The sequence below is a fragment of the Typopeltis vanoorti genome, chromosome 4 (assembly GCF_054136105.1).
Source record: "Typopeltis vanoorti isolate ZY-2024b chromosome 4, IOZ_Tvanoo_1.0, whole genome shotgun sequence".
NCBI lineage: Eukaryota > Metazoa > Arthropoda > Arachnida > Uropygi > Thelyphonidae > Typopeltis > Typopeltis vanoorti.
Window position 1 is genome coordinate 64,677,276 of NC_143552.1, and position 26,456 is coordinate 64,703,731.

At 37.3% G+C, this 26,456-nt stretch overlaps 1 protein-coding gene across 1 annotated transcript in view; it reads left to right on the plus strand.

The window, feature by feature from the left end:
- The window catches only part of LanA (laminin subunit alpha), a 1,191,635-nt gene that overhangs the window by 231,498 nt on the left and 933,681 nt on the right, over positions 1-26,456 (plus strand). Inside the window, exon 11 of the mRNA XM_090391815.1 lies at positions 11,101-11,265. Coding sequence (XP_090247941.1) covers positions 11,101-11,265 — 165 coding nt within the window. The remainder of the gene's footprint in view (positions 1-11,100; positions 11,266-26,456) is intronic.

A 26,456-nucleotide genomic window follows, 5' to 3' on the forward strand; every position in this document is an offset into this window, starting at 1 on the left:
ATCCTTTCAGGTTATTCTATATATCAGTAGCATCCCTGATTGTTCTGCCTATCTTGGCATCATCATCAGCAAACAATTGAACATCTCTTATCAGATCCTTCCCAATATCATTAATGTAGAGGTTGAACAATCATGGTTCAAGAATTGATCTCAATGGTACAGGTACATCACTTAAATCTGGAATATCCCCCCCCCTCCCATATACCACTTTCTGATATTTGTATGTTAAGCCACTTGCTTATCCAAGTCAAGCGTTTATATTCCAATCACATATCCACTAGTTTATGCAACAACCCTTCGTGTGGTATACTATCAAATGCCTTATCAAAGACCAACAATATTATGGTATATTCATTCTCCATACAAGTTCTCACCAACTTCTCTAAAGTCTTTATTACCATCACTCTAGAAATACTGAGAGGTTGATAATTAGACACATTGGTTTTTTGCACTAACCTTGTCAAGGGTGGCTCGTGCATAGGCACTGTGGAACTGCAGCACCCCTAACTTTTCTTGATATATAAATATATTTATTAGTTTATTTATATTTGTTTATAATATTTAATTTTATCATCAACAATCCTATACAATTCTCTTATTTTGTATAAAAAATAATAAAAATCCATCTTATAGCACTTAGGAGGGCGAAGGATGCTAGCAGCACTGTGTTTATCACAGTGTCATATTGCTATATGCACAAGCATATGACGTGCATATGCTTGCGCAATACGAGCTATTAGCGTAATGCGGCACTGTCCGTCACGCAGTTCTACTGTTGTTTATATGTAGTTTGCACCAGTAGTAGAGTGTTCATAGTGCTTATCGTGTTTACTCCGTCTCTTTAAATATTTGGACATTACAATTAAAGACAACATTTGTTATAGTTTTTATTTTAGAACATTATTGGGGTTATGATAAAAAAAAAAAAAAGGATTTTATTTTTAAGTAATTTTGAATTATACTAAACTGTATAATTTTATCGATGATAAACAATATTTTTTCATGAAACAAAACAAGAAGAATATATTTTATTTTTAAGTAATTTTGAATTATACCAAACTGTATAATTTTATCAATAATATACTAATTTTTCATGTTTAATTTTTTTTTAAATTTTTACCATAATTTTGATATTTTATCCAAACACGTATATGCTGTACTTACAGTGTGTGTATATATTTCGAAAGTTGCAGCACTCCCACGATTTCAAGCCACGAGCCGCCACTGAACCTTGTACAACGGGACTATTGTGCATTCTTCCATTTTTATGTGATCTTTCCCGATTTGAGATTTAAATACATATATATCAAGGACCTCATCAGTTAAGTTGAACATTCCTTTGGCATATGTGCAAATATCCCATCTGTCCCTGCTGCAGAATTCTTATCAAGGTTATGAATCAGCTCTGGAACCTCCTTCTCATGGTGCACAGTTTAATCCACTACATTGGATGAAGAGATAAATAAAGTTGCTCCAGAGCTGTTCCTGAGATTTCATATCTCCTTCTGACAGAAGGGTCAGAAGGAGATATGAAATCTGTTACTCTAAGTAAAGTTACTCTTTCACATTAGTAATGTCTTTTACTTGAAGTATAATGATAAAATCCTTTGGGTTGCCTTTGTCTGCACAGCGAATTCCTTTTCATACTCCCACTTAGCTTTCTATCTTTCTGTACAGTGCTTTTAGCTCTTCTGACCTGCTCTTTATACTTAGTCTAGTCATAAATATTGTTACAATTTGAACAGCACATAAACCTTTAATCTATCAGTAAATCATTTACAGCTTTCAGCACATATGCAAACCACATGTATAATGTGCATATAGCAGCACTCAATGCTCAAAATATCCTCCTTTTGCTTTCATGTGTGCCCAAAGTGTGTAATGGCACATACTGATGGAGACACACAACATCCAAAGGATAGGCTACTACTACTACTTGCTCCAAATCCACCTTCAGGCTGGCAATGCTGGGGTGTCACTTCTTGCAGGCTGCTCTTTCAAGCTCTGACCACAATTTGAAGTTAAGAGCTGTACATGACCTTTAATATGAAGCTAGAAATGTCGAGTGGTGATATTTTGAACTGAAATTTTATTATAACACAGTAGTTGTTTCATTATTTAAAAATGAATGCTGATCACTGTGTAACTATGAAGGAAAGAAGGGAAGGATTCTTGTTCTACCACTCTCTCTCTCTCTCTCTCTCCACTCTGTGAAAAATCTCTTCCATATTTAACTGGCAACAACTCCATACCAACATGCATGTCTAGATTGCATCATCCCCTGCTCCTTTTCATGAAGTTCTGCAATTGACTTTTCTTTAATCATTCTCCACCATTTATACCAGCAGAGGCTTAATGATATCCTTAGTCACTCTTCTTTGGTTGGAATAAAAACCTCTTTATTTCTATATATCAAGATCATCTTCATTATTGCCATAATTCATTGTGATATCTTCACTATTTTAGCAATGTGAACCTCTGAAGTTCAGGTTCTGTCCACTTCCAGATCCTTCATCTGCTCAACCTTAAAAAATTCTCCATTAGCTCTATACTCTACATCTTATCCTTGGCCAACCAATTTCAAATCTTATATATTGCAGCAATGAATTGGTAGCTTCACTCATCCATTAACACCATCTTATTCAGATCGTCATGTAAGGCCACTGCATCTGTTCTACTTTACATAGTTCTCTCCAACTTTGCATCATCAGCAAATAATTGCATATATCTCTAGCCATACATTTTTCCTGTGTTGTTAATTTAGTTAATTTACAAGTTAAATATTAATGGCTTCAAAACATTTCTGTGGCATACCACTAGTGATTTTTTTCCTCTGGGATAATACTTCCTCCCTTACACAACTTTCTTATACTTATCTGACACAGATTACATTGCCTATGTAATCAACTAATATATTTCATGTGGCAATTTATCATGTGGCAGTCAGTTAATGACTTTTGCAAAATCTAAATATGTCACAACGTATGCATCTTCTTTTTCCAAAGTATTTGACACCTTGTGTAATTATTATTATTATTATTATTATTATTACTATTATTACTATTATTCAGGCCTCCATGGAATCAAAAGACTCACCGTGGGAGGTCCTTTCTAAGAAACACAAATCTATCAAGACTCATCGAGGGAGGTCCCTCCTAGGAAACACAAAGTTTATCATACCACTCCTTAAATGCATTGACCGTTCTCGCTCTCACCACTATCAGGCAATGCATTCCATGGTTCAATCACTTGTCATGCAAAGAAACCATTCCTCACCACCATTCTCACAGTTTCCTTTTGTAACTTTCAGGGATAGTCCACTTGTCATGACTCCTTCCTGCTGTTCAACCAAGGGAAAGAACGCCCCAGTGTCAACCCTGTAACCACCTCTAAACAGTTTAAAAGTCTCAATCATATCACCCCTCCTCCTTCTATCCACCAAACTCTGCAGTCCACACTCCCTCAGCCGATCCTCATAACTAACATTCTGCAGTCCTGACACCATCTTTGTTATCTGCCTTTTGTACAATTTCCATTAATTTATCCCCTTCAAATCCTGGGGTCCAGATCTGAGAACAATAGTCTAAGTGTGGTCTGATCAGAGTCTTATACAATGGAATGATAACCCTTTTATCTCTGCAGGTCAGTGTCCTTCTCATTATTGCAGCAATCCTCTGTGTTACCTTCACTTCCTTTGCAATATGTCCCCTGAATTTCAGGTTTCTATCAATCATCAACTCCAGATCTCTTGTCTCCTCTACTTCCTCCAGTTTAACTCCTCCCATAGAGTATGCAGTGTCCCATCGATGTGTCTCAAACCTCAAGACCTTACGTTTTGCTGCATTAAACCGACAATCATCTCCATTCATTTGTCCATCTATCTAGCTTATTCAAATCCTCTTGCATTACTTCCACATCTGCACTATTACTAATAACCCTTCCCAGCTTAGCATCATCCGCAAACAACCGAATATCCCCTTGCAATCCACGGACAATGATATTGATATAAAGGTTAAACAATATAGTTCCCAGTACTGAGCTCTGTGGAACCCCACTTGTAACCTTCTGCCTCTTTGATATTGTTCCACCACACACACAACTCTCTTAAACGTATTGGACAGCCAATCCTGAATCCAGTTGAATAATCTGACATCCAGACCCCATGTACTGCAACTTGAATATCAGCTTGTCATGTGGCACCCTGTCAAATGCCTTTGCTAAGTCTAGAAAGATGGCAGTATATGCCTTTCACTCATCTAATGCTCTTGTAACTTTATTATAAAAGGCTAGCATATTGCTAAAACAAGCGCACCCCTTCACAAATCCATGTTGACTCTCACAGATATCATTACCCTCATCTGCCCAATACTGTGTACTGTCCCTCACTACTTTCTCCAAGATCTTACTAACTACTGATGACACACAAACTGGCCTATAATTAGACACTTCCAGTCTGCTACTGCCCTTATGCAATGGCACTATCTTACCTTCCTTCCATTCCATGGGCACCTTTCCTGCAGCCAGACTTTCATTGAATAGCCAGGTCAAAGGCACTGTGAGTTCCCTAGCACATTCTGTCAAAACTTGTGGTGAAATAGCATCCAGTCCCACAGCTTTACTGACATGCAGAGTATTTAGTATTTGGAACACACTCTTCTCCTGCACCTCTAAATCTTGAACCTATTGTTAATAATTGGTGGATTTTTTATATAGAGAGGATATTCATATACATTATCTTAATATTTAATTCTACCATAGAGATGATCTCTGTTTCTAACAATTATTTTTTTTAAATTCTGAGTCTACCTATATATTTTTATATACACAAGGGTTCACTCCAATTGGTGCAATGATCTTAACTCTTTCAGAATCCAAATAATCACTGACTCAAGACCAAAATACAAAATAAACACATTTTACAAAACAAAAACAATATATATACACTTCAAACAACTTTACATAACTAACTACAAATTTAATTGGATCCAAGGCCTTTTTTTAAATAAACTTACACTTAAGTCTAAACACTTTGTTTTCAAAATGACAAAATGTTCCTAGCCAATTTTTCTCTCTGTCAAGGCCCTTTTCTGAAGATATATGACTCCATTCTTCATTTACACAGGATCCTCTTCATCACTCATGTAGCACACATAAAATCTTCCTGACTTAATTCTGTCTCTTTTCTTCAGTAGAAATAATAGTCAGATCCGGCGTCCTTAATACAGATGAAACTTCCTAATTTGAGTTTTCTCGAACATTCCTTTAGAACGTAAATAGCAAATTCTTCTTTTATTCACTAAATGCTTAGTGACAGTCTTAACTCTTCCAATTAAAAAAAAACCTACAGTTCTATGATTTCCTTTTCGGAATCTTATATAAATCTTTCAATAGTGTTTCCTCCAATATTCCTTTTAAAACGCATATAGCAAAATTTTCTTTTATTTATCCACATACTTATTCCACATTAAAAACTTAATAGTTCCACGATTCCTTTTTCGGAATATACTATTAATTTTCCTCCGACTGTCACATAAAAAAAATTTAAGTTCCTCTGAACCTAAATATCTGCCGTCCTGTGTTCTAAATTCCTTCCTAACGCTATCCTTGTTTACTCTCCCATTGCTTCGATACCAAACTTGTCAGCTGTCAATCACACATCAAACTTCTTGGCGAGCATGCGCTCCATGAAACTGGTAAGCAAGAAGTTAGGTATAAATAATGGCTGACACATTGTCTCCGTTAGTGACAAGAGGGAATGTCTTCATAATAAACACAAAACTTAATTTTAAATTACAATAAAATTCTTGTAAGTAATACAAATATCAAATATAGTAAGTACATCAATTTTTTAACTTCTTTACATATCATTTTTGACAAAACAATTTCAATAACTGGCACATCGCAAGTGCCGACAATGCGTGTTATGAAACTAAAACTAATAAGTGTTTTAACATAAACAATTCATAAAAATATTCAGAATTTTAATTATGATTATTTTTACACAGTCCCATAGCTTTACTGACATTCAGAGTACTCAGTATTTGGAACACACTCTCCTCCTGCACCTCTAAACCTTGAACCTGCCCTATCCCTCTAGTATTGAAATACTAAAAGGATATTAAGTAGATTGCTAAAACATGATCTTCTTTTAACAAGCTCTTGCTAAATGGCAACAAACCATACTAAAAGCAGCAGAATAAAATTTAAGGATACAAATCAAGGAAAAACAAAAAAATGGCTCAGAACTTGGAATGATGACTTCAAGGAATTAATCGAAAGGATAAAAACAGGCTTTTAAAATCTATCTGCAGAGTAAAAACACTGCTGACTATATACAATATAAGAAACTATGGGCTGAAGTCAGAAAGCTTTCCAGAAGTCTACACAGAGAAGATTGGAGTAACTATGTTAAATCATTAGAGCAGGATATCACTGGACCACAAAGAATAGATTTTAAAATTTTCAGGCAACTACAAACAGCAGAAAATAATCAATTAAGGAATAATCTGATTTCCAAAGAGGATTGGATAGAACACTATAAAATATTGTGGAATGACAAAGAAGAAATACAAAACAATGACAAAACTCACAAAATTGAAGATATCAGTATACAGGAAAGTACAGAAGAAATAGTAATGGAAGAATTAGAAAAAGAATTTAAAAACTCAAGAAATAGAAAAAGAATTTAAAAACTCAAGAAATAGAAAAAGTCTGGGCCTAGATGGAATATGCATTGAGCTCTTTAAATATGCATACAATAGCTTAAAAGAAAACCTACTTAAACTCTTCAATAATATCTGAAAATATCAAAAGATCCCAAAAGAATGGGAAACTGGAGTAGTAATAAATATTCACAAAAAAGGTCCGAAGGACAAATGTGGAAATTACAGAGGCGTTACTCTCTTAATAACAGCATCTAAACTATATGCAAACATCTTAAAGAACAGACTAATTAAATATACAGAAAATTATTTAGAAGAAGAACAGTGTGGTTTTAGAAGAGGGAGAGGATGCACAGATGCCTTTGCACAATGCAATAGATCATAGTAAAAAGAAAATAATTTAATCTGCCCACTTTTCTTTTATTTATTGACTATGAAAAAGCATATGATAACTTGAACAGAAATCTACTCTGGAAAATATTACAAGATGATAAAATATCTCCTCAGTTAATTAACACAATAAGAAGTCTAGACAAAGGAAACAAAAATTTGCAGCTGGAGCATTATCAGAACCGATAATTATAAATAAAAGAGTAAGACAAAGTTGTTGCTTATCCCTAATCCTATTCAACATTTATATAAACAGAATCCTAAAAGAATGGAAAACAACTGTCAGAAATGGAATTAAACTAACAAGTAATTTACAGCTAAATACAATACTTTATGCAGATGATCAAGTACTAATTTCAAATTCACAAGATAAACTCCAAATAACTAACCATCTAAATGAAATAGCAAAAAAATTTAAATGAAACTCCCTGAAACTATGAAAGCTATGGCAATGTGTGGAAACACCATTCAAAATATCAAAATTTATGCTTAATAATAAAATAATAGAACAAGTTACAGAATTCAAGTACTTAGGAAATATAATCACACAATACAATACTGATTCACAATTGGAAGCAAGACTGCAAATTTACAATAGAATGAATGGCATAATTAAAAGAAATTTTGGAAAACAAATGACTAAAGAAACTCAATTAATTATTATTATTATCATTATCCAGGCCTCCATGGAGTCAAAAGACTCATCATAGGAGGTCCTTCCTAAGAAACACAAAATCTATCAAGACTCATCAAGGGGAGAGCCCCCCCCCCCCAAGAAACACAAAGTCTATCATACACCACTCCTTAAACTCATTGACCGTTCTCACTCTCACCACTCCATCAGGCTATGTATTCCACGGTTCAACCACCCTCCATGCAAAGAAACCACTTCTCACCCTCTTGCTCACAGTTTCCTTTCGTAACTTTCCAGGTATGGCCTCTTGTCATCACTCCTTCCCGCTGTTCAACCAAGAGAAAGAACTCTCCAGTGTCAACCCTGTAACCACTTTTCGACTGTTTAAAAGTCTCAATCATATGACCTTTCCTTTTTCTATCCACCAAACTCTGCAGTCCACATTCCCTCAGCCAATCCTCATAACTAACGTTGTACAGTCCTGAAACCATCTTTGTTATCCACCTTTGTACCCTTTCCACAGTTACGTTATCCCCTTCAAATCCTGGGGACCAAATCTGAGAACAATAGTCTAAGTGTGGCCTGATCAGAGTCTTATACAATGGAATGATAACCCATTTATCTCTGCAGGTCAGTGTCCTTCTCAGTATTGCAGCAATCCTCTGTGTTACCTTCACCACCTTTGCAATATGTCCCCTAAATTTCAGGTTTCTATCAATCATCAACTCCAGACCTCTTGTCTCCCATACTTCCTCCAGTATAACTCCTCTCATAGAGTATGCAGCATCCCATCAATGTTTCCCAAACCTCAAGACCTTACATTTTGCTGCATTAAACTGACAGTCACCCCCATTAATTTACCCATCTATCTAGCTTATTCAAATCCTCTTGCCGGGACTACCACATCTGCACTATTAATAATAACCCTTCCCAGCTTAGCATCATCCGCAAACAACCGAATATCCCATTGCCATCCACTGGCAATGTCATTGATATAAAGGTTAAGCAATATAGGTCCCGGTACTGAGCTCTGTGGAACCCCACTTGTAACCTTCTGCCTCTTTGATATTGCTCCACCACACACACAACTCTCTTAAACGTATTGGACAGCCAGTCCTGAATCCAGTTGACCAATCGGACATCCAGACCACATGTGCTGCAACTTGAATATTAGCTTATCATGTGGCACCCTGTCACATGCCTTTGATAAGTCTAGGAAAATGTCAGTATATGGCTTTCCCTCATCTAATGCTCTTGTAACTTTATCATAAAAGGCTAGCATATTGCTAAAACAAGAGTGCCCCTTCACAAATCCATGTTGACTCTCACAGATAACATTACCCTCATCTGCCCAATGCTGTATATGGTCCTTCACTACTTTCTCCAAGATCTTACTAACTACTGATTACACACAAACTGGCCTATAATTCCAGTCTGCTACTGCCCTTATGCAATGGCACTATCTTACCTTCCTTCCATCCCCTGGGCACCTTTCCTGCAGCCAGACTTCCATTGAAAAGCCAGGTCAAGGACACTGTCAGTTCCTTAGTACATTCTCTCAAATCTCGCGATGAAATACCATCCAGTCCCACAACTTTACTAACATCTAGAGTACTCAGTATGTGGAACGCACTCTTCTCCTGCACCCTCTAAACCCTGAACCTGCCCTATCCCTCTAGTATTCAAATTGACTCTCCTCTAGGATGAAATACTCCAATAAAGTGTTCATTGAACAATTCCACTATGTCCTTTGCATCAGTCACTCTATTCCTATTTTTATCCCACAATATCATTCTACCACAGTCATTTCTCCTCCTACTGGCCACATAGCTAAAAATTTCCCTTGGATTTTCCTTAGATCTAAGGGCCAATCTTTTTGCATATTCCAGTTTCGCCTTCCTTACCATACTAGTCACTCTTCTGGCCTGTGTCTTATATTCTTCATGCATCTTCTCTTCATCTGTCTCCTTATATCTCTTCCATAGCCTCTTTTTTTGCATGCAATTCCTGTTTAATATTGTTTGTCATCCACTTTACTCCAAATTGTGTCCTCTTGTTCACTCGTGGTATACAACTTACCACTGCTGCTAACAAATATTCTTTCATAATTTCCCATGCACTAATGATATCCCAACCTTCCAATTCCTCCCTCTGCGAAACTTTCCCAAGTTGACGTCTAAGACTATTATAATCACCTGCTTTATAATTCCACATATGTTCTCGTCTCTTTCATACTCCTGCATGTCTATTCATTTTTCAAGTCAAAACCATATGGTCACTCTCTCCAACTGGTGGGAGAAATGTCATCTCAGTTATTATCAGCTCTTCTGATGCTATAACCAAATCCAAAACTCTTGAACCTCTTGTTCCCTCTGTTTCATGTTTTCTATGACATTTGTCCCTCAAGAATTCTAGAAATTCCATTTCCTTATTGCTACATGCATCTTGCTTTCCCCAATCTATACTGCTGTAGCTAAAATCTCCCGTAACAATCATTCTTCTTGCACTTGCTACGCTCCAACTGTTTCAACATCTCCTGGTCGCCACACTCTGTGTCCTTGGTCTTTAGCAACACCCCTCTAAAAGGTTTGTAGCAACACCCCACTCTGGTGTTGTCCCAACTTTCGTTGGTTGTGGTAGTCTCACAAGCGGGGAGCTTTGTGAATGCAAAGAACGAATTACTGGACGAATCTATGATCAGTGTTATCCACTCTATTGGAATTTGAAGGCTAGTAATGATTTAGGATGTGAAGGTGAGTGGAAATAATATTAGAGTGCATGCAGTTTATATTGCTATAACAACAATTCTATAACTATAAGAGATTGAGAATCAAACCAATTTCAAAATTGCATATATTTTTTCTATATGCTGGAAAACAAATTTTCTTGATTCAAAAAAATAAAAGCATTAATTAAAAATTTGTTAATACTATTGGTTTTGCATTAGCATTTACAGGATTTGAGGGGGGGGAGGATCAGTTGTTTGTAATGGTATTATGTTCGCCATCAATTCTGACAGCACTCCTCCATGATGAGGTATATGCTGCCAGAGATTTGTACCCTGATATCAAACGAGTCAAAGATTAAGTGTAAGATTGTGATTATTCAATGAATGGATTGGTACAGGAGTTTTAATATTGCAGGAAGTCTAAAATAGTATTTATATGCTAACATTTTGTATATCATTTACAGTGTCTGTTATTACAAATAAACTTGCAGAAAGAGAATAATCTTTTATTTCTAGTGAATTTTAATATGACAGAAATAAAAATAGATATAATATTAAGAATATTAAGTTCATGTTTGTAGAAATAGTAGCAGATATTTTTATGGTTATTTGAACCTAAATTTTTTTTTTAGTTGCATTGATATGAAGTAGTTTTCTTTAATTTCTGTTTTTTAACATTGTATTAGAATGTAACTGCAATCCTTCTGGTGTTGTCCCAACTTTCGTTGGTTGTGGTAGTCTCACAAGCGGGGAGCTTTGTGAATGCAAAGAACGAGTTACTGGACGAATCTGTGATCAGTGTTATCCACTCTATTGGAATTTGAAGGCTAGTAATAATTTAGGATGTGAAGGTGAGTGGAAATAATGTTAGAGTGCATGCAGTTTATATTGCTATAACAACAATTCTCATTTAAAATCTAAAATTGTGCTTAATATCTCAGAATTTTTATCTTTATTAGTTAGTATGCTTTCAACAATTTGAACAATCACAAACTTGTGATTGTTCAAAACATTTTCATATATTAGATGTTTCTAACATTTCCAGGATTTATTATTATTATTAAAGGGATATCTCCATGAAGTTGGAAAACTCATCCCAGGAGACCATCACCATTATTCACACAATACCTATCATGCATATAGGTATTGTGTGAATTTCCAAGGATGACCTATCCTATTTTGATGTATTGAAAAATTTATTTTCTATCAAACCTTATAGAACTCCTTTTGTGATGTACAAGTTCCTCATGTCCCTCTTTTTCACCTGTCAACTGAACTTTTTACAACTCACATACCTTCAGTCTATCCTAATAGTGAGAGCACAGACCTATCATCAGTTTGTTTACTTGTTTGGGAATCCTCTCATCATTCCCCTACAAACTAAGGAGACCAAATCTACACACAGTAGTTAAGATGCAGCTGCTTTTTGACTCCTCACCTCCAAATCTGCATCATATCAAATCCCCTAGCCTCATAAATTGAGGGCAGTCCATTACTACAATGTAGTGCACAGCTGCAGCTTCATATCCATTTCCATTTTTTCAAATTTACGTAATTGTTTTCTGTGCAGTATTCTGTCAAATATCTTTACAAAGTCTTCTTATCTAACTCAGCTGTCATTTTATTATAAAATATGAGTAAAATACTAAGTAGTTACTTTTCACATATTCACTAATTAATGAATTGTAACCAACTATTTTTAACAATCGACATTTTTGCAATCTGTTTTTAATCGGCTTTTCCAATATCTTAACCATAACTCCTCTGATACTAATTGCTACTGTATTTACATTGATATTTCAATATGCTAAGTATTTTCAGTTCATATTCCTCAATCTCATATCAGTCTGTCACACTGGCATCTTCATCTGGATGATGCAGCCTTGCAAAGTGATCACTTAGAATCCAAAATACTTTGTTTACTTCTGTCACTTTCATGCCTTCAGCATTCATTAAAGTTATCCTTCTATAATTATTTTTTGTCATACTTTCTGTTTAACAAAAAAATCCTTCAGATTTCCTTTGGCTGCTTAGCTAATTTCCTCTTACAGTCTCATAATCTGATTTAGCCCTTTATTACATGCTAGATTCCCCTCTTGCCTGCAACATTTTATCTCATGAACATGCTGATCACATTTTACTTTAAATCCTTTACATTTTTTTTTTTTTTTTTTTGCATCTCCTGCTTTATAATGCTACTCATTTATAAATACACTTGGTAAATCCTCCTTATCCTGGATTATGCATTCTGATACTCATTCCCTTAAACAATGCCTGGCCATTTCTCCATGCACTATTGACATTCTTCCCTTGAAGTTTCTCATGCCATGTTCCTGCTCCAAGCTTTCCCCTAAGTTTATCTTTCCAACCAGCTCTGTAATTACATATGTACTCTTTGTTACTGAGAATTCCACATTTGGCAACCTCCTAATACAAAATTGGTCACTTTCCCTGATCAAAAGCAGAGTGGCTAAATTCTTCATGGATGTGTCTGGTTTGCTTAAATTAATATTGCAGAAGAAATAATGTAGGATTTGTGGATCTGTGGTGACAGAAAGAATGATTTGTGTATTGTTGAGGGCCTGCATCTAAATGGTTTTGTTGTTTAGGTGTCTAGATAGAGAGAGAGAGAGCTTTGTTCACCAAGCACGCTGAAGTGCAAATTCAGTAAAACTTAAGCAATTAGGGTGGAAGCAATTGAGTTTGTGGGAATGCACCCATGAGAGAAGTGAGTGTGAGAATGCCCAAGTGCAGAATATAGTCTATCAATCAAAAACATTGAATTAGTTAGTTCAGGAAATAAAGGTAGGTGGGGGCCTAAAGGGATGTTGCAGTTTCTATATATTAATGCCAGAAGTATCAGGAACAAGAGCGAGGAGTTTTTGGCATTGGTTAGTGCAACCTCACCAAAATTTATATGCATTAGTGAGACTTGGCTAACAGCAGATAATGTAGTTACAGGGATAGAATGTGAAGGGTTTATTATTTCCAGGGAAGATAGCTTGGGGGTAGGGGTACTGCTGATGATAGTAGATGAACTGCAGCCAAAAAGAATAGGAGATAGGCGGGAGGGTGGCTGTACATTTGAAGCAGTCTGGTGTGAGATCAAGGCCAGTAAGACAAAATATACAGGGTTGGTTGTTGATATAGGCCATGGAGGAGTTCTACAGATGATCTGGAAGACATACATCAGAAAATTAGTACAATGAGTGCAGGTCAAGTGATTATTATGGGAATCTTCAACAATGGCAATATAGACTGGAAGAAAGATCACATGGAAGAAAGGAAGAAAGATCACATGGCAGGCAGGAAATGGAATTTATACGCCTGCTGAAAGATATTTATTTGAGGCCACATGTGATGGAGGGAACTCTGGTTGCAAGAGTATTGGACCTAGTCCTCGAATCAGAAGAGCTATCCATAACAAAGTTGGCTACATTGTCTTCAATTGAGGAAAATGACCATGCAGTCTTTTTGACTTGGGAGATTGTAAAAAAATGAGGAATATTCTGTCAAGAGTGGGTATATCGGAATTACAAGCAGGTGATTATTACAAGCTAAGAAGGAAGCTCAAAGCTATGTCATGGCACAAAACTCTGCAAGAGAAGGATGTCAGTGGTGCATGGGAGAATGTTAAGGGGCATCTAGAGCAGTATGACAGAGAATGATGTGTAGTTTTGATTTTCTGTACAGAATTCACAAATTCACTCAACTGTTACTCCAGCTTTTACTTCAAGGAAAAGCTGGTATGCTTTAGCAGAAATTAGTTGCATTTAATGTATTTTAAATAAGCTAGATATCAATAAAGCAATAGGACTTGATGATGTATTATTATTATTATTTTTTTTATTATTATTAAAGGCTACTCAAAGGAATCCTTAGACTCATTGAGGGAAGCCCTAAACATAATGTCAAGAACTATCCAACATTTATGCAGTATCTATCATACTTTGCTTTGAACTTATTCACAGTCATGGCACCCATAACAGACTCTGGCAATCTTTTCCACTCATTCGCTACTCTACAAGCAAAAAACCTAGTTCTAACACCATTGCTTACTCAGTTCCCATGGATGACCCTAGTTCTCCCACCACCAAACCTGTTCTGAAAAATTTCCTCTGAATTAATCTTAAAAAGACAGCTGTTGCAGAATGTGTGGTGGAGATACTTAATGAGCAGTTTGTAAAGATCTTTCAATCTTGTGAATGTGACTTCATGGAGAGATTGAGAGCAGTTGATGATGGGGAGGAGAGACTGACTGTAAGTGAGCAAGAGTTGTTTGGGGAGTTGAGTAAACTAGATGTAAATAAGGCTGTGGGACTTGATAATATATCACTGTGTATTCTGAAGGAATGTGCCAGAGAGTTGACACCTGCCTTGACATATTTTTTTAATAGGAGTCTTGCACTTGGTCAAGTTCCTAAGGAGTGGAAGGAGTGCAAGATTGTGCCACTTCATAAAGGAGGTGATCAAACTCAAGCATCAAACTATAGGCCTATCTCTGTGTCAGGTGTTGTGGTTAAGTTGTTGGAGAAACTTGTGAGAACTAGGATCCAGAGTTGGGTTGACAACAATGGTATTATCTTTGATGGACAGCATGGATTTGCTAAAGGGAGGTCATGTTTTAGTAATCTACTTACTTTTTACAATAAACTGACTGCTTCCTTGGACAGAGGAGAAGGATACACAGTAATATACTTGGATTTTGGAAAAGCTTCTAATAGAGTACCTCATGATAAGTTGACAGTCAAACTAGATCAGATGGGGTTGGATATTAGATTGGTGCATTGGATTGGAGACTGGCTATCTGATAGGTATCAACAAGTTGTGTATGGGAGAGCGATATCCAGGAAAAGGAAAGTCACTAGTGGAGTTCCTCAGGAGTCTGTTTTAGGTCCTTTGCAGATGATGCAAAATTGGGACGAACCATGAAGTGTAGTGAAGATGTTGTGGCCTTACAGGAAGACTTGAATAGATTGAGTGATTGGGCACGGAAATGGGGATGTGAGTTCAATGTTGCAAAATGTAAGGTTTTAAAATTTGGAAAACAAAGATGGGATGCAGAATTTATGCTTGGTGAGAATATATTGTTAGAGGTAGAGGAAATGAGAGATTTGGGGGTGATAGTGGATAAGGATCTAAAATTTAGGGGACACATCGCCAAAATTGTGAAGACAACACAAAGGCTTCTGAGAATGATGCGCAGGACACTGATGTGTAGAAGTAGGGAGATTCTTGTTCCGTTGTATAAGGCTTTGATTAGGCCACACGTGGAATATTTTGTCCAGATTTGGTCACCTGGTTTTCAGAAGGATGAAGAGATATTGGAAAGGGTCCAAAGGAGACTGACTAAGGAATTTTGTGACCTCTGGAATGTTGAGTATGAGGAAAGATTGAGAAGATGTAATTTGCTGAGTCTGGTGGACAGGAGGAAGAGGGGAGATATGATAGAGACCTACAAGTTGGTAAGGGGTTGTTATAGGATCAATGCCGGAGAAGTTTTACAGAGAATAGTGGGAGATTAGGGGAGAACCAGAGGTCATCCCTGGAAACTGTATAAAGAGGGTATGAGTAGGGGGAGTGAGAGGCAGGTTTTTTTCGTGCAGAGTTGTGAATGATTGTAATGCCTTGCCTGAGAATGCTGTGTCTGCAAAGAGTTTGAATGTGTTTAAAACACGGTATGATGAGCTGTGTGTGTGTGATAAAAGGACCTCCCAGATGAATCTTTGACTCCATGAGGTCTTGGGATGGTAATAATAATAATAATAATAATAATAATAATAATAATAATAATAAACTGTTTTTGTTTAGGAGTGTCCCTTATATTTAATACAATGGCTAACATAATATATAGCCAAAGGCTATATATTATGTTATTTGGCTAATTTGCTAATATATAGCCGTTAATTATATTAATAGTGTTTTAGAGGAGTAGCATGGGAATTTCCCAGAAATTATACTTAATTTTTATTGTGTTTGTAACCATAAAATCCTTCACCCATTGGCTCTCTACTCATACCACCCTCTTCTACCCCCATGATGCAAAATACACTTTAATTATAAGATAGTTTTAGCACTCGCTCCAAACATTAGGCTATGTCATGAGCTCACGTCATACTTTTAACGATTGTATAACCTTCACAAAAGCAAACTACCAAAAAACCATCCTCACATACACCGCGCAAAAAATGCACATATCATTCCTCAAACACTGCCTACATCACAACGTCACGCCAAACTTTGCCACTGTACGTGGTAACCGCTCCATTCCCGGGAACAAAAAAATTTGCTATTGAGCTTCACAAGCACTCATCAAGCAAGCTATACATGACAGATTCAGAAAGAAAAATCAAGCTTATTCTTACATCCACAATACTAAACATAGACTGAAAACCTTAATGTCCCCTAAAGAGTGGGCAGGCTTTTCTGAAATCACCCAAACACACATCAACGACTACGCGATGTTAACTGAAGCTCGACACACAAAAAAATGGTATGCCTTTACAGGCACAAAATACATTACACATACTGTTCCCTATCTTTCTGACACCTCCACCTCACGACCCACACTTGACAACTCTATCAAAAACCTATCGCACCACGTTCTCACACCGGACGAGATCATCATCCTAAACAATGGTCTAAACTTCACGATATCCCCTAAATTCGTACCGAAAAAAGACATTATCATCGAAATCCAAGCGAAACTTGAAAATGACCCAAACAGAGACACAATATTCCAAAAGATAAACAACATTATAAATAGCAAAATAATAGTAAAACCCAACATCACTCCCAACTTACAAAGTGCCCTTTTATCTTTAAAAAATAACCCCGATATCATGATCACAAAAGCCGACAAAGGTGACACCGTTGTCATCATCAATAAAACGGATTACCACAACAAAATAATGGCTGTCTTAAATGACCAACACACCTACCAAATAATCCACAATGATCCTACCCCAGACCTCATAAAACAGATAAACAGCACCCTACGCACCTTAAAAAGTCAAAACAAAATAGATAAAACCACAATGAGACACACAACCCCCCGCACTACTCACACTCCCTATATGTTCGGGAACATCAAAACCCACAAAGACGGTTATCCGATATGACCCATAGTCTCCTACAAGAACACCACCACAGCTCCTTTATCCAAATTTGTTGCCAAACTCATCAAACCACTACTAACAACGTCTATCTGTATGATCAAAAATACAGATGACCTATTCTGGAAATTAAGCAACACTACTCCATCCCAGGATGACATCCTCACCTCGCTAGATGCAACTTCATTATACACCAACATGGATGTTCCCAAAACTTTAGACATTGTACACACACTACTCTCCGAGGACCACACCCTACACACACGCACAAAATTAACACCAAATGACATCATTAGTTTGATTAAACTCACAATATCCGCCTACTTCTTTAAATTCAACAACCCCTTATATGTTCAAATTTTCGGTCTCCCAATGGGCCAAAACATCAGTGGACAATTAGCGGAGTTATTCCTGGTGCATATTGAATCACTTCTACTCCACCCTTCCCTCCCCCCCCTGCATCACCTTCTATGGCTGATACGTAGACGATATTCTATGCATTGGCAAACCCTCACACATCTCCACCTTACAAACATCCCTCAACGATTTTAGCAGCAGACTACAATTCACCATAGAAACAGAACAGAACAAATCTATCAATTTCTTAAATCTTACATTAATCAGAAGCCATAACAGAATTACCACGAAGATATTTCACAAGCCCACACATGTCGGAAACTACCTCCATTTCAATTCATACCACCCATATTCCGTTAAAAAATCAGTCATCCTATCACAATTTATCAATGCTTACAAATTCTCCACCAACAGCAATTTTCTTAACACTGAACTCAAGTATTTAACACGTTTTCAAAAATCGAAACTACCCCACGCATCTAATAAATTACACGAACTTTACGGCAAAATGGCGTCTTAACAATAATACAACAAAAGCAGAATTCCCGACACGCATGGTCATCAAACTGCCATACATCCAAAACACATACAAAGGCTTGCAAATACATTTTCAAAAACACGAACTATAAGCTAGTATTCACCACAAACCATAAATTAGGAACTCTCCTAAAACCTACTAAATCTCTCACTCATAAAGAATTATTCGAACACCACAACGTAGTCTACAAATTTCCTTGTCAAAAAGACTGTGACGTCACCTACACGGGCTCTACAATTAGATCGTTATGGACTAGACTACAAGAGCACTTCAGGGATTGCAATATTCCCATTCCAGAATATCTGAACACGAAAAAACATCGCAACATCAAAAAGAAAAACAAACCACAGAATAATGGGAAGACTGAAATTGCAGCTCACGCCCTTGAACTAAAACACATTCCCCAAATTGACAAAGCCATAATCATTGACAAACAAGAAAACGAAACAATGCTTAGAATATCCGAAACTATTGCCATAAAATGTGATGGTAATTCTGTCAACGTCCACCGCCCCTACCTAATTTCCGAATGTTGGACGTTCCAAAACTTACAAATTAAGCCACGCCTCTGGCCATTTAGCGACAACAAATGCCCAAATTTGGCAGATACATCTTGCAGCCTTGACATAGCCCTACAGTCATTCCCACAAAGTTCCGACGATGATCAGACGATGACCGAAACAGTCCACACCCTGTAAACCCTTGCCCCAGTTTTCACATAAGGATACCCTTTCCCTTCCTTCCCCCCCCCCTCTCCCAACAACAAAATAATATATATATATATATATTTATATATATTATTAATTGTAACCCGGGTTCCCAAACTTATTTCCCGTGTCTCAAGTACATCCCCATGTTCTTTCCCTCTCTTCCCCCCCCCCCCTTCCACAAGAGCTTGGATTTAGAAGGCATCTTTAAACCAAAATCAAGGTATGTACATAATTTTTGAACATTTTTTATTCTGTCATAATTGCCTTCTACATTCGCCCGTAATGTCCTAAATTATATATATATATACCCCTTTTGAGTTATGTTAGCCAATGTATTAAATATAAGGGACACTCCTAAACAAAAACAAGCTAAAATATAGCCGTTAATTATATTAATAGTGTTTTAGAGGAGTAGCATGGGAATTTCCCAGAAATTATACTTAATAATAATAAACTTTGTGTTTCCTAAAAATGATTTCCCATGATGAGTCTTTTGACTCCATGGAGGCCTGGATAATAATAATAATAATATAATTTCCTTCATAGCGACCTCAGTAAGGCATCCAGAGCACGCGTCATCTTTGATGGACTTATGATCATGTTTAAACTAATTTATCCAAAAATAAATTAGTCTTTAATGCTGGTGCAGAGGCCCCATGAACTGCATCTAACTCGGCTTTGATCTACACAGCTGTTCACTTCTTCAAATAAAAGTGTTTTATCACTACATGGAACTCGTTTTTCTTCATTTTTATGAGAAATGTGAACATGATAATTTTAAATGTTTGGCAAACGAGAACTACACATTGCACATGGCTAAAAGTTTGCTAAAAGATGATACATGCTGACATGTGTCATCTTTCTGTGTCGCTGTGAATTGGAAATTTAACGAACTTTTCAAACAACCCTCATATATAAGCCCTGATACAAAAACACACCAGAATCAGACTATATAAATCCTCCTGTCTAAACAAGCTTTATTATATGGAAGTAAAAGTTGGGCCACATAAAAGAAGAATGAAAAATGGATTCAAGCAACAGAAATAAAATTTTTCAGAAAAACGGCAGGTTATACCAAGTTGGAGCATAAAACAAATGAAGAAATTTTATAATAATTGAATATAAAACCAGTTAAATATTATATAAGTAAATATAAACAACAATAGTTACAACACCTGAATTGAATGGACATTAGCCCAACCACCAAATGTACTATACAGATATAAAATAAATGAAAGAAGAAGAATTGAAAGACCAAGAAAGTGATGGCATGAGACTGAAGCAGGCCATTTGGGCTAAAAATATAAGATAGTAAGAAGAAGAAGATAATCTTTACTTCTACTTATTAATATCTTTCTCATCATTGCCATGATCTGTTATGTTGGCAATTGTAATGCTGCTACAAATCTGCTTCTTCCTGTGAATTTCTCCACCAATTGTATACTTTGCATCTATCCTTGCCTCCCAAATTTCAAACCTTATACTTCACAACATTGAATCAATAGCCCATTCTGCCAGTCTGTTGAAAATTTCCTGTAAAGGAATACATCTATTCTTCTTCTCTTAGTTTTTTAATACTAGGGATTCGAGGGTGCTTGACGTAGTAATAGCATCTGAGAATTTGACTGTAATGAATATGACCATGTTGCCACCTATTGGTCAGAGTGATCATAGGGCCTTGACCTGGGAGGTGGCTAAATGTGTGAAATTTTCGATTAAGACAGGGTACATGTGGAATTACCGTGCTGGCAAGTATGAAAAGCTTAGGAGATTGCTTGGTTCAATGCCATGGCATGTAAAACTGCAAGGGCTGGATGTTGATAGGGCATGGGAAGTCAAGGAGCATTTGCAGGAGGTTATGGCAGACTGTATACCTAGAGTCTGAATAGTAAATCAAGTAGGGGTTAAATGGATGAATAACACCATTAAACTTGAGTTGCAAAAAAAGAAACAACTGTGGAAGGAATTTAAGGAGAAAGGTGACCTGCAGGCACGTGAATGGTATAAAGCGCAGGCCAGAAGGGTAACGAGTGTGGAGAGAAAAGCAAAAACGGATTATGAAAGGAAATTAGCCATGCAAGCTAAAGAGAATCCCAAACAGTTCTTTCAATATGCTGCTAGTAATAGAAAAACTGTACACGGCAGAATGATTTTAAGGAACGCCGATGATAGGGAGGTCTCTGAATCAGTTGATATAGTGGAATTACTGAGTGAGCACTTTGCATGAGTATATCATCCAGGTTGTGACGTTGAAGGAATGACGGAACCATTAGTTTAAGTGGGAATTGTGGTGAATGAAGTGGAGGTGAATAGTTCTATTATAGAACCTTAATATGAATACATCTCTGGGATTGGATGGTATATCAGCACGGGTCTTACGTGAAGCAACTAAAGAATTGTCAGTGCCCTTGACCTTATTGTTTAATCTGAGTCTTGGGTCTGGTTTAGTCCCAAAGATGGAAAGAGGGGAAAATAGTTCCACTGCATAAAGGAGGATCCAACACTACTGTTGCAAACTACTGACCGATCAGCATATCAGGAGTCATTGTCAAGGTCTTGGAGAAAGTAGTCAAGGATAAAATACAGGAATGGATTGATGAAAATGAGATACTGTATGAGGGACAGCATGGTTTTGTGAAGAGTATATCATGCCTCAGTAACTTGCTCAGGTTTTATAACACAGTGACGGCTGAACTGAATAAGGGCAATGAACTGAATAAGGGTTTACAATGATACTGCTAGACCTGGCTAAGGCCTTTGACAGGATACCACATGGAAGTCTAATCCATAAACTGCAACATATGGGAATGGATATAGGGTTGGTGAGATGGATAGGAGGGTGGTTGATGGAGAGATACCAGAGAGTAGTTTACTCAGGAGTAGAGTCCAAAAGACAGCCTGTGACTAGTGATGTGCCACAGATTTCTGTTCTTGGACCACTGCTGTTTAATTTGTTCATTAACGATATAGGGAAAAATCTAAGAGGAACAGTTCATTTGTTCACTGATGATGCTAAGTTGGGTAGGGCAATAGTGAATGCAGAAGATGTCAAAATTTTGCAGGATGATTTGGATAGATTGGAGGTATGGGCTAAGGAGAATGGATGTCAATTTAATGTGGCAAAATGTAAAGTTATGCATTTGGGGTGAAAAGATTAGCAGCAGTATATCACATTGGTGGAACTGTACTCCAGGAGATTGATGAGGCCAGGGACTTGTGAGTGTTGGTGGATATGGAGTTGAAGTTTAGGGGAGCACATCGCAAAAGTGGCTAAACAGCTCATCAAATCGCTTGGATGCTGAAGAATACTTTGACAAGCAGAGATAAGGAAGTTGTTGTCCCTCTATATTGAGCCTTGATAAGACCCCCTTCTCGATTACTGTGCCCAGATCTGGTCACCTATGTTTCTTCTTGATGGGGAGGATGAGAGGATCCAGAGGCAAGTGACCAAGATGATAGCAGGTCTATGGAATGAACCTTATGAAAACAGGTTGAAGATTTGTGGGTTGCAGAAATTGGTTGATAAGCAGAAAAGGGGAGATATGATTGAAACATTCAAATTGCTCTAGGGTTTCTATAGGATTAATTCAGAGGATATTTTTGAGAACAGGAATGGTGGTGGGAGGACTAGGGTACATCCATGGAAGCTAGGCAAGAGTGTGGTTAGTAAGGTTGTTAGAGCTGGGTTTTTTACTTTTGAGTGGTGAATGAGTGGAATAAGCTGCCAGAGTCTGTTATGGGTGCTATGAGAGTGAATGAGTTCAAGGCAAAGTATGATAGATACTGTGTGAATGTCGAATGGTTGTTCTTGACATGATGTTTAGAGCCTCCCTCGATGAGTCTAAGGACTCCTTGAAGTCTCCCGAAATAATAATAATATCTTGTCTATAAAATTATTGTAGTATATATAGATTTTGCAAAGGCTTTTGATAGATTACCACAAGATAAGTTGATAGTCAAACTAGAGCATGTAGGGTTGGATATTAGATTAGTGTGTTGGATTGGAGACAGGCTATCTGACAGGTGTTAGCAAGTTGTGTGTGGGGCGCAATATCCTGGAAGAGGAGAGCACTAGTGGTATGCCTCAGGGGTCTGTTTTAGGGCCATTAGTGTTTAACCTGTATGTTAATGATATTTGCAAAGATTTGGATGGGAATATTCAGTTATTTACAGATGATGCAGAGTTGGGATGAACTATGAAGAGTAGAGAAGATATTGTGGCCTTACAAGAAGACATGAATAGATTAAGTGAATGGGCATTGAACTGACATCCCCAGGAATGGCAATATCAGTTCAGTGCTGCAAAATGTAGGGTTTTAAAATTTGGAAAACAAAGATGGGATGTAGAATCTATGCTTGGTGGGGATATATTGTTCGAGGTAGAAGAAATAAGAGGTCTTTGGATGATAGTGGATTATGATCTGAAATTTAGAGGACACATTGCCAAAATTGTGAAGACAGCACGACAAATTCTGGGAATGATGCAAAGGACACCGACTAGTAGAAATAAGGAGATTCTTGTTCCATTGTATAAGGCTCTGATTAGGCCACATATGGACTCTTAGATTTAATAAGTGACCTGGTTTTCAAAAAAATGAGGAGATGTTTGAGAGGATTCAGAGGCAATTGACCAAAATAGTTTCTGATCTCTAGAATGTTGAATATGAAGAAAGGTTGAGAAGATGTAATTTACAGTCTAGTGGATAGTAGGAAGAGAGGTGATATGATAGAGACTTGCAAGTTAGTAAGGGTTGTTATAAGACCAATGTCGAAGAGGTTTTATAGAAAACGGTGGGAGATCAGGGGAGAACCAGAGGTCATCCCTGGAAGCTGTATAAGAAAAGTGTGAGCAGGTGAGTGAGAAGCTGATTTTTTGCATGCAAAGTTGTGAATAATTGGAATGCCTTGTTAAGAGGGTGGTGTCTGCAGAGAATTTGAGTGTGTTTAAGACACGATATGATGAGCTGTGGGTATGACAAAAGGATCTCCTAGATGAGTCTTTGACTCCATGGGGTCTTATGATAATAATAATAATATCTTGCTCACATATAGTGCCATTGCATAAGGATGGTAGCAGACTGGAAGTGTCTAATTATAGGCCGGTTTGTGTGTCATCAGTAGTTAGTAAGATCTTGGAGAAAGTAGTGAGGGATGGTATACAGCATCGGGCAGATGAGGATAATGTTATCTGTGAGAGTCAGCATGGATTTGTGAAGTGGTGCTCTTGTTTTAGCAATATGTTAGACTTTTATAATAAAGTTACAAGAGCATTAGATGAGGGAAAGGCATATAATGCCATTTTCCTAGACTTAGCAAAGGCATTTGACAGGGTGCCACATGATAAGCTGATATTTAAGTTGCAGCACATGGGGTCTGGATGTCAGATTGGTCAACTGGATTCAGGATTGGCTGTCCGATAGGTAACAGAGAGAGTTTTGTAATGTGCAGCACTATCAAAGCGGCAGAAGGTTACAAGTGGGGTTCCACAGGGCTCAATACTGGGACCTATATTGCTTAACCTTTATATCAATGACATTGCCAGTGGATTGCAAGGGAATATCCAGTTGTTTGCAGATGATGCGAAGCTGGGAAGAGTTATTAGTAATAGTGCAGATGTGGAAGTAATGCAAGAGGATTTGAATAAGCTAGATAGATGGGTGGTGTCTGTCGGTTTAATGCAGCAAAATGTAAGATCTTGAAGTTTGGGACACATGGATGGGATGCTGCATACTCTGTGGGAGGAGTTAAACTGGAGGAAGTAGGGGAGTCAAGAGATCTGGGGTTGATGATTGATAGAAACCTGAAATTTAGGAGACATATTGCAAAGGTAGTGAAGGTAACACAGAGGATTGCTGCAATAATGAGAAGGACACTGGCCTGCAGAGATAAAAGGGTTATCATTCCATTGTATAAGATTCTGATCAGACCACACTTAAACTATTGTTCTCAGATCTAGTCCTCAGGGGGATAAATGAAGTGAATAAATTAACTGTGGAAAGGGTACAAAGGCAGATAACAAAGATGGTGTCAGGACTCTACAATGTTAGTTATGAGGATCGGCTGAGGGGGGAGGTATGGACTGCAGAGTTTGGTGGATAGAAGGAGAGGTGATGTGATTTAAACTTTTAAACTTTTGAGAGGTGGTTACAGGGTTGACACTGGAGAGTTCTTTCTTGAACAGCGGGAAGGAGTCATGACAAGGGACCATCCTTGGAAGTTACAAAAGGAAACTGTGAGAAAGAGGGTGAGGAGTGGTTTCTTTGCATGACAGGTGGTTTAACCATGGAATGCATTGCCTGATAGAGTAGTGAGAGCTAGAACGGTCAATGCATTTAAGGAGTGGTATGATAGACTTTGTGTTTCCTGGGAGGGACCTTCCTTGATGAGTCTTGATAGACTTTTGTTTCTTAGAAAGGACCTTTCACGATGAGTCTTTTGATTCCATGGAAGCCTGAATAATAATAATAATTTTAAAAAAAAACATATTAAAGGTTGTAAGACCTCCAGCATATCATGGCAGGATAAGAAGAAAGGAGTCTGTTGAAACCCCCCCCCCTCACACAATTTAAATCTTCTCCATTGTCATTAACATATAAATTAACAATAAATAACCCCGAAATAAAATTTACTGCATATCTTGCCAATATACTGTTGGACTGAAAGAACAGAAACAAAGAAAGATGAATGAGTGTGAAAATGGGAAGAATGATAGCGAAAGTTGGACGCATGTTGGACCGAAAGTATGGAAACAAAGAAAGATGTATGAGAGTAAAAGAGAGAGAGAGAAGAGGGTGCTGAGAGTTAGAAAGTTAGTAAGATTGAATGATAGAGAGCATGTGTCGTGAAATTCGGAAGTTGAATTGGATTGGATGAGGCAAGAAATAAAATGGATGCGGAGTGAAATTAAGAGAATTCAGGTCAAAAATATTAAAATAAATCATGATGGCATGAAAGAGTTAACGAAAGATGAGCGAGTGGTGTTGTATGGTTACTCCGTTATTAAAGGTATGCTGGAGGATAGAATGCACACGGTATGTTTTCCGCTAAAATGTGTAGAGTGATTGAGGCATTGGATATCAGGCAGGAGCAAGCAAAAGAGTTAATAGGTACAAATGATTGACAGAGGACAAAAAGTGTGTCTCAATGGATATCAGGAGGCTGCTTAGAAGGATAAAAGAGAATAGTGTGATAGGAATGGTAGTTAGCATGTTGCCTAGGTATGACTGTGGTGAAATGAGGCGGAGAGCAAGGATTATGAATGATATGCTGGTTGAAATGTGTGAGGAGATGGGGAGTACAGTTTGTTAATGTGTGGAATGAGT